We start from the raw sequence: 13,105 nt of genomic DNA, 5'->3' as shown, positions 1-13,105 counted from the left end.
CGGTGGCTTCAAAAAAACGACTCTCCAAGTGAGAGGAAACCAACACAGTCACCACAGGGAATGTCAAGGTGGCCTTAACAGGCCATCACTTGAGGACATCAACTACCTGGAGCTCGGTGGAGCAGAAGCTTCAAGAAAAACTCTCAAATGAGAGGAAGCCAACATACTCATCATAGGGTGATTGTCAAGGTGGCCTTGCAGTAGGCCAACGTCAAAGACCCTTAACTACTTAGGGCTCAAATGGAGCGGCAGCCTCAAATAGAGACTCTCAAACAAGAGGAAGCCAGCTCACTCATCAGAGGGTGATGTCAAGGGTGGCCCAAAGACGGCCAACACTGGACAACAACAACTGGAGCTTGGGGGAGCGGAGCCTTCAGCATATCGCCTTCTACTCTCTAAGCGAGAGGAAACCGCTTCACTCGACCTAGGGAAGGTATCAAGGGGGCCTAACAAAGGCCAAACACCTCAAATCGTGATATTACCTGGAGCTCAGCAGAGCAGTGGATTCAACAAATGACTCTCTTTAACGAGACGAAGCCAGCTCACTCAACCCAGAAGGATTATCAGGGCGGCCCAGGAGGGCCTGAACTACCTGAAGCTCAAATGAGCGGCGGCCTAGAAAACCAACTCTCAGATCGAGAGGAGGCCATGCCATTCACTACAGGTGATATTTCGTTCTTAATGCTACCCACTATTAAGACCTCACAAAGAAAAGAGGCACATAGTAAGGGTGTCACGATAACCTTCCCTAATAATGGGAACTCCAGGGCCCCAGTTTAAATGCCCCAATACATAAAACATAGAATAAACATCCCCTTATTCCTTTCTACAGGGAGCTGAGATCACTAAATTTGTAATGGCTCTCACAGAGGGAGAGGTAACCTAAAAGCTCAACATGAGACTTCAAAGAGCAGACACCTAAATGTAAAAGTGGCCTGCCATACTCTGCAGTCTGAAAGGATGCGTTCACTAACAAGCTCTGTGCCGGATCCACAGACGGGTTCAAAAAGATGGAACCAACACATCATTGGTCCAGCCTCAGGCCTGGTGTGAAGCGCATGAGATATAAAAGAATAAAAGCCCCCAATTATTCCTTTCTATAGGGAGCTGAAATGTTGGAGCACAGCATAATCTGCTACCGCGTATGTCCTGCCATATACAGACAGGACCGGCTTCATAACACATAAACGCGGGTGCAGAAAGGAAACACGCAACTAGGGTTGCCAAAGGGAAACACTCATAGTGTGAGAAAACAGCCTTATAAAAGGCGAACGCGTGTGCTCCTAGTCCAAACAAACAATGCACAAGTAATGTGTGTGATAGATGTAAAGCTTGCACACAAACCTACACATCGCTCGTCCAAACGTAAATAGAGCATTGCTTACTGATATTGAGGACGCATCCTAAATCAGCTAAACACTCTCAAAACAAAAACCTGTCCTGCTTCCCTCGAGAAGAGACTGACAAACGAGAGTGGAGCTCACAACGCGTGCCGACAGAACTCTCAAGCACTGGGCATGCATGCTCTAACAAAGACGCACGAGTCAAATGTTAACAGGTAACTGTACATGGATGTGCACACTGACTGAAACGTCTCTAAACAGCCATTCTTACCTTTGAATAGTGCTTCAAACAAAACAGTCCCTGAAAGACGAAAGAGGATGACTTGTTCTCTAGGCGCTCCTTATGTGCGTTCGGGTTGCACTAGTAGTGACGTCATAGGCTGTCACCGGCGAATACGATTGCCGTGATTTGATAGTGTTTCAGACACCGGTTCCTGCTGAGGTGTCCCCCATATGCGTTAAGATGCAGTGTGATTTCCCTTTCGAAAGGGAAAGCGTAACTCTGTGGTTGAATGTGATTGAAAAAAATCCGTCCCTTTCTCACTTTGGTGGTGCATCGCCCTATTGCCCTAATGAAGAAACCGCCCCTGCTGAGAACATTATTTGACACATTATTCAATATAAAGATGTTTCTTGCATCAGGGATATTATAGTTAACAAAAACCATTAAAAACATTTTTGTCATTGTTTGAAATAAATATTACTGAAATAAAAATGTATACAAACTAAACAGGCATGTTTAAAAACAACCAAAAATAAAATAAAAAAAATTAAAAGAAAAGATAAAAGAAAAGATCACGAATTTGTGTATAGATTACAGAGCTAATTACAATTTTTTAGGGGGGCTGAGTAGAAAAAAAGGAAAACTTTGAATGGCCTTGAAGGGTCTTGGTTTTTGTCTTGATCACACCTCTGAACTTGATTGGTCTTGGTCTTGGAGGTCTGGTCTTGACTACATCACTGATAGATGAAAAACATTTTCATGACTTATTTATTTATAATGCCAAGCACACACTGCATGATTTTCAAAGTCAGCGGATCGCTGTTCTGCATGACTGTCTGGTACCATCTAGTTGCTGTTGAGTGCACTCTACATGACGGGTCTCACATTGCACAACTTTTCAGTAGGAAGAATCGCCGACAACTCTGTCTGGCCTACAAACTACGTTTCACAGCCAAACACATGCGAGAAGTGATACTGGAAATTATGTAAGAACTTTCTCTCTCATTAGCTGTAGGTCGTCGCCGATGTCATTTCCAGTCAAAACACATTTCACACTGCAGGATTCTGAATCACAGTAAGGTCCAGATATTTAGCATGCTAAATATCTCACGGGCATCAGCAACAAATCGGTGCTTCTCTCAGATGGCGTCTTTGATAGCACACACTACACAATTGTCACTGAACGAGCACTGATATGCCTCAGATTTCAGGCATTTGTTGGCAATTTCTACAAAACTGTTGGCGAGTGAAAATTGGGGCTAAAATCGTGCAGTATGCTCTTGGCATTAGTTAAAAGGAAAAGAATTATTGGTTTTAAAATAAAACAAGCTTTATTTTACTTTTCAGGGTTGACTGTGCGCAGTCCCTCTGGTCCTGTGGTTGCTCCTCTGGGATCTTCAGTGATTCTGCCCTGTTATGTTGATGGACCTTTATTAATGGAGGATCTGGAGGTGGAATGGAGAAGAAGAGACTCAGAGACTTTAGTTCATCTGTTTCAAGATGGTGAGAGTCGACCAGAGGCCCAGCAGCAGGATTATCAAGATAGAGCTCATTTCTTTACTGAGCACATTAAAGATGGAAACTTCTCCCTCCGTCTGGACAATCTGAGAGCTGAAGATGAAGGAGAATACACATGTACAGTTCACCATCAGCAGGAGTCTGGAGAGACTGTGGTTGAAATAAAAGTTGATAATGTTGGTGAGTATTGACCACATGAGTTCCTTCCTACATTTTCACTATGATTTTACAGAAACTAATGACTGAATTTGTATTTCCTGCTGTGATATTTACTCTGTTTGTTCTTTCAGAGCGTTTGCTGGTCTCAGGATCAGATCGGTCCATATCTGCGTCTGTGGGTGAAGACGTCACTCTGAACTGCTCTGTAGACTCTCACATCACTCCTGAAGACTTTGAACAGGTTTCATGGAAGAAAACTGATGAAGATGAAGAAATTCTGGTTCTGCTCTACCAAGACAATGAGGCTTTACCAGAGGCATCACATGAGCGATACAGAGACAGAGTTGAGTTCTTCACTGCTGAAATCCCCAAAGGAAACTTCTCTGTCCGACTGAAGAGTGTCAGAACTGAGGATAAAGGAGTTTATATGTGTCAAGTGTTTGCTGGAGGAGCTTCAGCCAATGCAACTGTAGCGCTGGAGAGACTGGGTGAGTCTTAAAAAACGAATACACAAGTGTCATTTAGTTACTCGTTTATGTCCGGTTGTATATAAAGTTTATTAAGATTCCAAATTTTAGAACAAAGTTATTCCAATGAATACAACTGCTATTTTTTAATGGACAATAACTAAACAGCAAAGAAATGAGTGCAGAGTGACAGATCCTCTGAGATCAGATGACTTCACACAGCTAATAGACACACACACAGTTCAGGACAGTGATCTTCATGACAGACCCAAAAGGCACATGATTGCTGAAACTTCAGTCACACACAAAGCACATTTCAATCCCTCATTTAATTTCTTTTGTAATTGAAATTATAAAAAGGGCAATTTTAGCTTGTCTAACAACATTAAAATCATTCAATATATTGTTTTTATATTTATATAGTTTAGTTTTTTATTATATACATTTTTTAATTATATTAAATAAGCTAATGATGTGCTTTCTTTTGGGATTCTCAGTAATTATCTTTTCAGTAATTTGTTTATATATATATATATATATATATATATATATATATATACAGCTGCTTATTTCTCTTATTTACTTATTTCTCAGTACTTTTTCAAAACTCTTCACACAGTTCTCTTCACCAACTTTCATCTTGGCACAGCAGTTAATTTCACAATATTTATTCTTTATTTAAAAGGGACAATGTGCACATAAATTAACATGAGCACTCATGTCCATCATGTTAATGTGCCAGATTTAGCCATACAGGCTAATTTTAATTTTCCTGATACGTTGATGGTAAAGAAAAGTCCATAAGTCCATAAGTACATAAAACATGAAAAATCATATAAAAACAAATTCCAGTAAACATAGCCATAACCAGAGCATATTAACACAAACACAAAATGACTGTAAATATAAGGATACAGAAACAAGCCACTACTCCAAATTATGAAGACATGTTTGATTATCCAATAACCACTGTTTTATCGATGCAGAAAATGCAGTAAAATGTAATATTTCTTAATTATGTGGGTAGGTATTTGATTTCTTATTAAAAGCAAACTGATTGAAAATTAAAATCAAGAGATGAGATTTTTTTTTTTTTTTTTTTAAATCTATCAATTAGACAAAGGTCAGATAAAAACTGGTATTACACCCAACATTTCTTTCCCCCTCACTTCTGAGACGATGGCTACGCCCCTGGACAGTATATATGCAGAAAAGCTGCTAAAGACACAAAAGTTGTTTACATTTAATTCAATGTCTTCACTGTTACTTTCCCTGTGTAGCCTACATGTAAGCAGCTTTCTCTACAGTGAACGAGATTATAACGTTATTCCCCGATGCTGATGTACAGATCAAACGTTAAATCTGAGATAGACATATAACTTTTCTTAACTTTATATAGTGGCTGTGCTGCAGTACTGGGGTTTCCCTCAATACATCATACTCCAGGATTCCCCTGCTGTCGGGACATAAAGAACGCTTAACTTATCTTTATAGACTAAAAACAGTGAATGACCACCAAACTCGCACCTTATATAGGCTACAGGCAAGCAGGTCGACTCAGAATATGAACGTAATGCGCAAAGTTTGATGCTAATCGCTTTCTAGTGAAATACTGGCATAAAGTTGTCTTGACATTGGATGGTCCATATTTGCAATATTAGGGATTGTCTCTAAAGTTACACACAACATTTCTAACTTCAATAGCAGAAGAAGAGAATGACTTACAGTCATGAAACCAACTGTAAAGTGTTCATGTAGGTTTCAGGTATGATGCACACCTTTTAGATTCTTGATATTAAATAAATTAAACTGTCAAGTCATATGTAAATATCGTTATATTTCACTTAGCCTACTGTATGCTCATACACAAAAATATACCATAATTTAAAGCTCTATAGTATTTGAAGAGAATGAATTACAGTCTGTAAAGTGTTCATGTAGGTGTGATGCACAGCTTTTAGACTGTTGATAATAAATATGAATTCATGCTGTAGTGAAAAATAGTAATACACATGATTTGACAGTTTGTTTTATTAAATATCAAAAATGTATACCATAATTTTAGATTGTTGATATTAAAATAAATATAAGCTCATGCAGTAGTAAATCATTAGCAATATTTTTTTTTATTAGTTTATTTTATTAAATATAAAAAAAAAATCTAAAAGGTGTGCATCATGCTTGACACCTACACGAGCACATTACAGTTTATGACTGTAAGTCATTATCTTCAAATGATATTGAAGTTAGAAATGTGTAAACCAATGTCGTAAGTAACTTTATAGACGGTCCCTAAATTTGCAAATATGGACCATCCAATGTCAGGACAACTTAATGCCAGTATTTCACTAGGAAATGCTTAGTGTCAAACTTTGCACTTTACGTCCATATTCTGAGTCCACCTGCTTGCCTGTAGCCTATAGTATAGGTGCGAGTTTGGTGGTCTTTCATATCACTGTATTTAGCCTATAAAGATAAGTTAAGCATTATGTCCCGACGGCATGGGAATCCTGGAGTATGACGTATTGAGGGCAGCGGTGGACAGTAACGAAGAATTTTTACTTCGTTACTGCACTTAAGTAGGCCTACATTTTTCAAGTATCTGTACTTTACTCGAGTATTTTTATTTTGAGCAACTTTTAAAAGTCATCAACCAATCAGAAGAAACGGCTGATCCATGAAAATGCTACGTGGAATCTTATTGGCTGAGAGTGAACTGCTCATGGAATTCTTTCGACAAAGATGGACATTTTAATTTTTTTTTTTTTTTTTTTTTACAATTTAATAATATTAATTAAAATGTAGGTCATATCTTAGAAATGGCTCGGAATGGGGTGCTTGGATGGTTTCTATATTAATAAGCTTGTTTGTCTAACTGCATTCAATTACAGGTCAAACGCCACTGAACGATTTATCTAAAACCTTCATATTATCCAATATCATGGACCAAAACATTAAATTAAACATTAATTGAAAACAAAAGATTAAACAACTAATTTAATGTTATAAATCAGTCTATTTAGAAATGTGTAAAATGTTATAAATTAGCCTATTAAAAATTTATTTAAATGAATTCATTACAAAATCGTTTGAAATGAATGAAGACATGTTTCGTCCAGTGTTTTTAAACGAATCTCTTGAATTAATGATTCTGATACATCAAATACATTTTAACAGGACTGGTCACCACCTACTGGCAGAACAGTGTAATAACATTAGTTTCAAAGGTCATTTACTCGTTTTTATTGCTGAAATCAGTGTATATTCAGACTATAAATTGTTATTGCAATAATAACTGCGTTATTATTTAATGTTTGCAACACAGAAGTAGCAATAGTGTGTTGTTGAAAGCACTTTGTGAAACTGTTTAAAACTTATAGCTTACATGACCACTAGCTTTCAGCGGCAATGCAAAAGCAGGTTTAAATATTCCGATATGATCGTAATTTCAAAGGTTTAATAGACAGCCGAATCGTTGTCATTTAGGAATAAGATCGCGTTCTTTTGATTAATCGTGCATACATATGAGCTTATAGCCCAAGTATTTTTGTATGTCACGTTTTACTAGACCTCAAAAGAAATTCACTATAGGTGGTATATTTGATCTCCACATTTTAAGTATTTATAAAAATATTACTCAAGTACTTGATTTGTGTACTTCGTCCACCATGTAAGCAGCTTTCTCTAGAGTGAACGAGATTATAACGTTATTCTCTGATGCTGATGTACAGATCAAACGTTAAATCTGAGATAGACATAACTTCCCTTAACTTTATATCGCGGCTGTGCTGCAGTACTGGGGTTCCCTCAGGCTACACAGGGAAAGTAACAGTGAAGACATTAAATTAAATATAAACACAACTTTTGTGTCTTTATCAGCTGACTTTTCTGCATACTGTCCCTGATAACCATCACACTTGCACTTAACGCTTGCTCTGTTAATGTAAGTCCGTTTTAATGAATGAAATGAATGACTTCCTCTAACTGTTGCTCTGCTCTTCGTCAACACGCGCTTGCACCACCTGCTGGTGAGGTTGACTAACAGCAGATGGAGATTATGCTCGGTACTCTACTGCTTTTCCTGCAGTTCCCGGATGTGAAATGTTGAAATTTGAACCACTGAATTTGTGGACACAAAATAAAATGGACCCTGCTGAATATTATAGGTTGTATTTTTGAACAGAATGAATATTTTGGAAGTGAAATCAGAAAGGTAATGGATTATTGAATTTTTAACAATGAAAATGTGTCTGAAATGTTTTGAATTGAAATAGTCACAGCTTAAATATACAACCATGTTGAATTTCAGCCCATAAAAATGTAAGCCCTAAAAATACAATGCATTAAAATACAAGCACGGATAATGCAATGCATTTTTTTTTTTCAAGTAGTGCAATTCAACAAGCTTTTTATTTCAAAAGCATATGGCATTAGTTTACTTCCATATAATATCCCCTCTAGTAATGGCTCTAATGGATGAGTTATGTTTTTTTTCTAATAAAATGGACTTCTAATAAGTGGAGGTGGGGCCATACCATGCAAAATTTTATTCACAAATAAAATGAAATCATATTTTCCCAGTTTAAAAGATCATAGCTAAATTTTACAATGATGATATAAATTAGACATTTTATGCAATACTTTCAAAGCCTGCTTATAGAGTATTTCTATTGATTGTAATGTAGGTAGGTCATAAATATACAAACTGAAAAACAAAGGACCCAATATCGAACCTTGAGGTACGCCAGTGTGACTGGGCCACTGGGGTTTTTATACCCACGGAAATAATTTAATATAGCAACACAAATTTGTTACCAATAGGTGGGTGAGTAGAGACACAGGCAAAGGATTACAAAAGATGAGGCAGCTTTATTAAAGTGTACAAAAGTTAAAAACTGTCACATTATCTCACAAGGGCTCAATATTCACAGGTCCCAAAAACAAACAAAAGATACTTTACCAAAAACTACAATATACATAAAATAAAGAAGTTTAAAGGAGAGAGATGGTCTGTCGTAACCCTTAATTGTCACACCACACTTATTAAACCATAAACCAAATCACTCCAACCTATGAAGCACGGCACTCAATGTGGACACCATTAAACGAGCAGCCAAACTCCTTCCCTTTTTTCTGTAAAATACAGAAAGGAAACACAACACCACACTTTGTAACAAAGAATAACTAAAATTTAGACTAACAAAGAAAACATTACATTCAGTGTGTTTACAATTCAAAAGAAAAACAAAGGATAAACAAAAGAAAAAGAACATAAACCAGACCACAATCACCCCCACACTCAAGGCACAAAACGGCCAAAGAATGGCCTCGCTTGACACGTGCACTCACTCCACGGTGAGCGATAATCCGAGCCCGCAGTTACACACGCACACGCGCACACACACACACACACACACACACACACACACACAAAATTGACTGGTGTTCTGAAATATTCGGTGTCACTGGGCGGAGCTTACATGAATATTCACGAGTTTCCTGTTTTGTGTTAAAGCGATTCTGAAAATGTTAGTGCACGCTCTTCGGCTTACATTAAAAGTAATTAGCCTGTTTCAGCGTTAAATGAAGTCAAGCTTATATTCTAACTGTTATTGATGCACAATATTTTATATATATGCTATATTGTGTTATGTCGTGTCATGTGTTTGCTATGTTTGATATTGTAGCGTTTAAGAGTGACCAGGCGGGTTTTTCCTCGTTCTAAGACGTTATTAAAGAACTGCAGAGTTACTGTTATGGCCGTAACTCACGCAGTACACATAGAAAACAACAGGAATATAGCTCGCTGCTCTGACTGGTGAACTCACACTGAACTCACTCTCCTAGCTCTCAACTCTCTCACCAGCCACCTGACCACCTGAACCCCGCCCCTTAAAGTGAACAAGGGACTAACAGCTAGAACCACTTCTTATTAAATTAACACTGTTGAACATCTTCACATTAACTAGTGTCTTCCTGCATTCGTAATGACATTACACTGCCCCCCCAAGCAAAAGCTTGCAAGGGCATGGGGGGTTGGGACATGGGAAACAGTGGGAAGTCCAAGGGAAGTGGCTGAATGTGGGGTGGTTTGAACTGGGGACCCAAGAGCAGCAGGTGTGTGGGGCACAGGAATGGGGTCAACGTTGTTTTGTGAAGCTGGGGGGGAGGGCTTTCTCTTTCAAAAGAGACTATCAGGTTACCTCGATATGGGGCCAGCCTGTCTCTGTGCAGGGCTACCTTCCTGCCTCTAGGTGGCATCTGCACCCTATACACTACCTCTCCCACCCTCTCTAGAACCAAGCAGGGCCCCACCCAGTGGCAATCAAGCTTTGGGGAGCGTTCTCTTTTCTTTTTTGGGCTGTACACCCATACTGACTCACCAGCCTGGAAGTCCCTTCCCTTGCTCCTAACATCATAGTTCCTCTTTTGTCTCATGCCAGCCTTTCCCAATTGATCCCTGGCAAACGCATGGGCTGTTTCCATCCGATCCTGCAACTGCCTTGCATACTCTGGTCCAGCTGGTACAGCCGGCGTGTCAGGAGGCTTCCCGAATGACAACTCTGAGGGGGTCCGAAGCTCACGCCCCAACATAAGCAAAGCAGGTGTGCACAGTGTGGAGTCCTGTACTGCAGATCTGTAGGCCATAAGAATGAAAGGAAGGTGGGTATCCCAGTCCCGCTGATGGTCAGCAGTAAGGATGGCTAGCTGCTGGGCCAAGGTCCTGTTAAATCTTTCAACAAGGCCGTCACTTTGGGGGTGCAGAGGTGTTGTACGTGTTTTCTCCATGCCGAACCGTTCACACAGGGCCGCAAACAGCTTGGATTCAAAATTCCTCCCCTGATCACTATGAATAACTTCTGCCATACCAAACCTGCTGAACATCCCCTCCACCAGAGCATCTGACACCGTCTCTGCTTCCTGGTTTGGTATCGCATAGGCCTCTGGCCACTTTGTAAAATAGTCCATAGCAGTAAGAATGAACCGGTTACCTCTCTCGGTGACAGGAAAGGGGCCCAAGATGTCCACAGCTACTCTTACCATGGGTGCTCCTACAGCTTGCTGTTGAAGTTTGGCATGGGACTGGTCAAGAGGGCCTTTATAAGCTGCACAGGCATCACATCTGCGGCAGAAATCCTCCACGTCCCTTCTTTGCTGGCCCCAGTAGAACCCCTGGTGAAGACGGCGGAGTGTTTTGGACACCCCAAAATGGCCGGACCCCGTACTCCCATGACAAGCTGTTAACACTGCTTCCCTCATTGTTATGGGCACTACCACTTGCCATCTTTCCTCCCCGGTGGCAGGCTCCTTCCATGCCCGCTGGAGCACTCCGTCACTCAGCCGCAGTGAGTTGAATTTGGACCACAGTCCCTTTGTGACCAACGAGCACCCTGTAATTTCCCCCCAGTCAGGTCTCCGCTGTGCCCCCAGCCAACGTAGCACAGGCCTCAGGTCCTCATCTTGCTCCTGCTGCAACTTCCACTCTGGTGTGTCAACCACCTTCAGTGCCCCTCATGAAGGTTGTGCTGATTCGTTCTCCATACACAGTTCCCTCTCCTGTGTCTCTCTCTTTTCACAGTGACGGCAGCCCTCAGCAGCACAGGGGCGACGTGACAAAGCATCGGCATTGGTGTGGCTAGACCCGGGTCTATGAACTACGGTGAAGTCGTATGACTGGAGTTCTTCCAGCCATCGTGCCACTTGCCCTTCAGGCTCCTTGAAGGACATCAACCATTGAAGCGCAGCATGGTCTGTCCTTAACATGAATGGCGCACCACACAGGTAGTATTTGAAGTGTCTCACTGCCATTACCACTGCAAGGAGCTCACATCTGGTGACACAATAGTGCCTCTCGCATTTATTAAAGACCCTGCTAAAGTACGCCACCACCTTCTCCCCGTCTGGTCTTTCCTGCGATAACACTGCCCCCATGCCGATGTTGCTTGCATCTGTGTCAAACACAAAAGGCAGTGCGGTGTCAGGTGGAACCAGGACAGGGGCTTCAATTAATGCTTGCCGCAGGGTATCAAAAGCCTTCTGGCACTCGTCAGTCCAGACAAAGGCATGATCTTTTTGCTGGAGGCGGAACACTTTGTCCATTAGTCGTTCAAACGTGGCAGGAGCATTGCAGAGCCCGAAAGGAAGGACCTTGAACTGCCAGAGGCCCCGAATGCGGTTTTAGGAGCGGACTCAGGAGACAATGGCACTTGCCAGTAGCCGCTCCTCAAGTCAAGGGTGGAGAACCAGGTTGTTGGTGCAAAGTCACCAGTCACAGTTTTCAGACGAGCAGACGTTGGTTCCAAAGCTGTCCCCACTGGGACCAGATCAGGACGAACCAGGGTTGCATTTGATCCAGTGTCCACAAGGGCTGTGCAAGCGACTCCCGCCACTATAATGGGTATATGACAGAAATTTCCAGCATAAGACCAGCCCACTACCATAATAGTCTCTGTAGGTCGTAGTTGAACCCCTTCCTCCACCCGTTGTCCCTCATCTGCAGCCAGGGGCGAGGTATGGGAAATATCATTATGGGCCCGTGTCCCCCCATCTACACGGGCCCTTGGGCGTTTCCCTGCATTTGACTGATCCTGGGGCACTGTCTGATCAGATGGCCTGGCTGACCACAGCCCCAGCAAACTGAAGGTCGGCGGCGTGGGCGGGGCTCTGAGGTGGAACGGACTGAGAGCATCGTTGCTGCATTTGTATAATTATCCATCCATGCAGGTGCCCTGTGGCACAATTCAGTCATTTCCGCAGCTCTCACTATTGGTGTAATTTTATCTGCATCAATTTCGGCCCCCAATATCTCCCTTTCAATAGCCAGTTCCAGCGCTTCACTCAGTGTGGTTGGGTGAGCCAGCTTTGTTTGCTCACGGAGCTCTCTTGGGCTGAGCGCCTGGATAAATCTGTCTCTAGTGAGTTCATTCTGGACTGATGGTGGCATTTCAGCATAGGCGCGTTTACATAACCATTCAATGTCATTGGCCAAAATGCGGAGGGGCTCACCTTGCTGTCTGTGTCTGTTATGAAACTCTGTCCTTAAAAGGACAGGCTGGCTACATTGTCCAAACCGTCTATGAAGAGCTCCGACCAATGCATTATAATCATTCCATTCTGCAGGGCTCAACAACAACAGGCAGGCAGCGGCATCATCAGTGAGGCACAATGCTAACCGCAAAGCTTTATGTTTTTCAGACCATCCTGCAGCATCCGCTAACAGTTCAAACTGGGCTTTGAATGCATCCCAATCCATCTTACCGGAGAACCGTGGTGTTTTAATAGCGAGTGTGTCTGAGTCTCTGATGTATTCGCTGTGGGCATGGGTGCCGCCATGTTTATTTACAACCTGCGTCTTCACATCATCACGAGAGTGCGTAGTGCCGGGCTGCACATGC

At 41.6% G+C, this 13,105-nt stretch overlaps 2 protein-coding genes across 2 annotated transcripts in view; both read left to right on the top strand.

Annotated features, from left to right (window-relative positions):
• LOC127509874 (uncharacterized) overlaps positions 1–13,105 on the top strand; it is a 196,512-nt gene that overhangs the window by 39,641 nt on the left and 143,766 nt on the right. The gene's annotated exons all lie outside the window — the stretch shown is intronic.
• LOC127509873 (uncharacterized) overlaps positions 1–13,105 on the top strand; it is a 90,642-nt gene that overhangs the window by 32,629 nt on the left and 44,908 nt on the right. Inside the window, exons 2-3 of the mRNA XM_051889077.1 lie at positions 2,914–3,264; positions 3,375–3,731. Coding sequence (XP_051745037.1) covers positions 2,914–3,264; positions 3,375–3,731 — 708 coding nt within the window. The remainder of the gene's footprint in view (positions 1–2,913; positions 3,265–3,374; positions 3,732–13,105) is intronic.

This window comes from Ctenopharyngodon idella, chromosome 3, assembly GCF_019924925.1.
Source record: "Ctenopharyngodon idella isolate HZGC_01 chromosome 3, HZGC01, whole genome shotgun sequence".
Taxonomy (NCBI): domain Eukaryota; kingdom Metazoa; phylum Chordata; class Actinopteri; order Cypriniformes; family Xenocyprididae; genus Ctenopharyngodon; species Ctenopharyngodon idella.
This window is presented reverse-complemented; position numbering and strand designations above follow the sequence as displayed.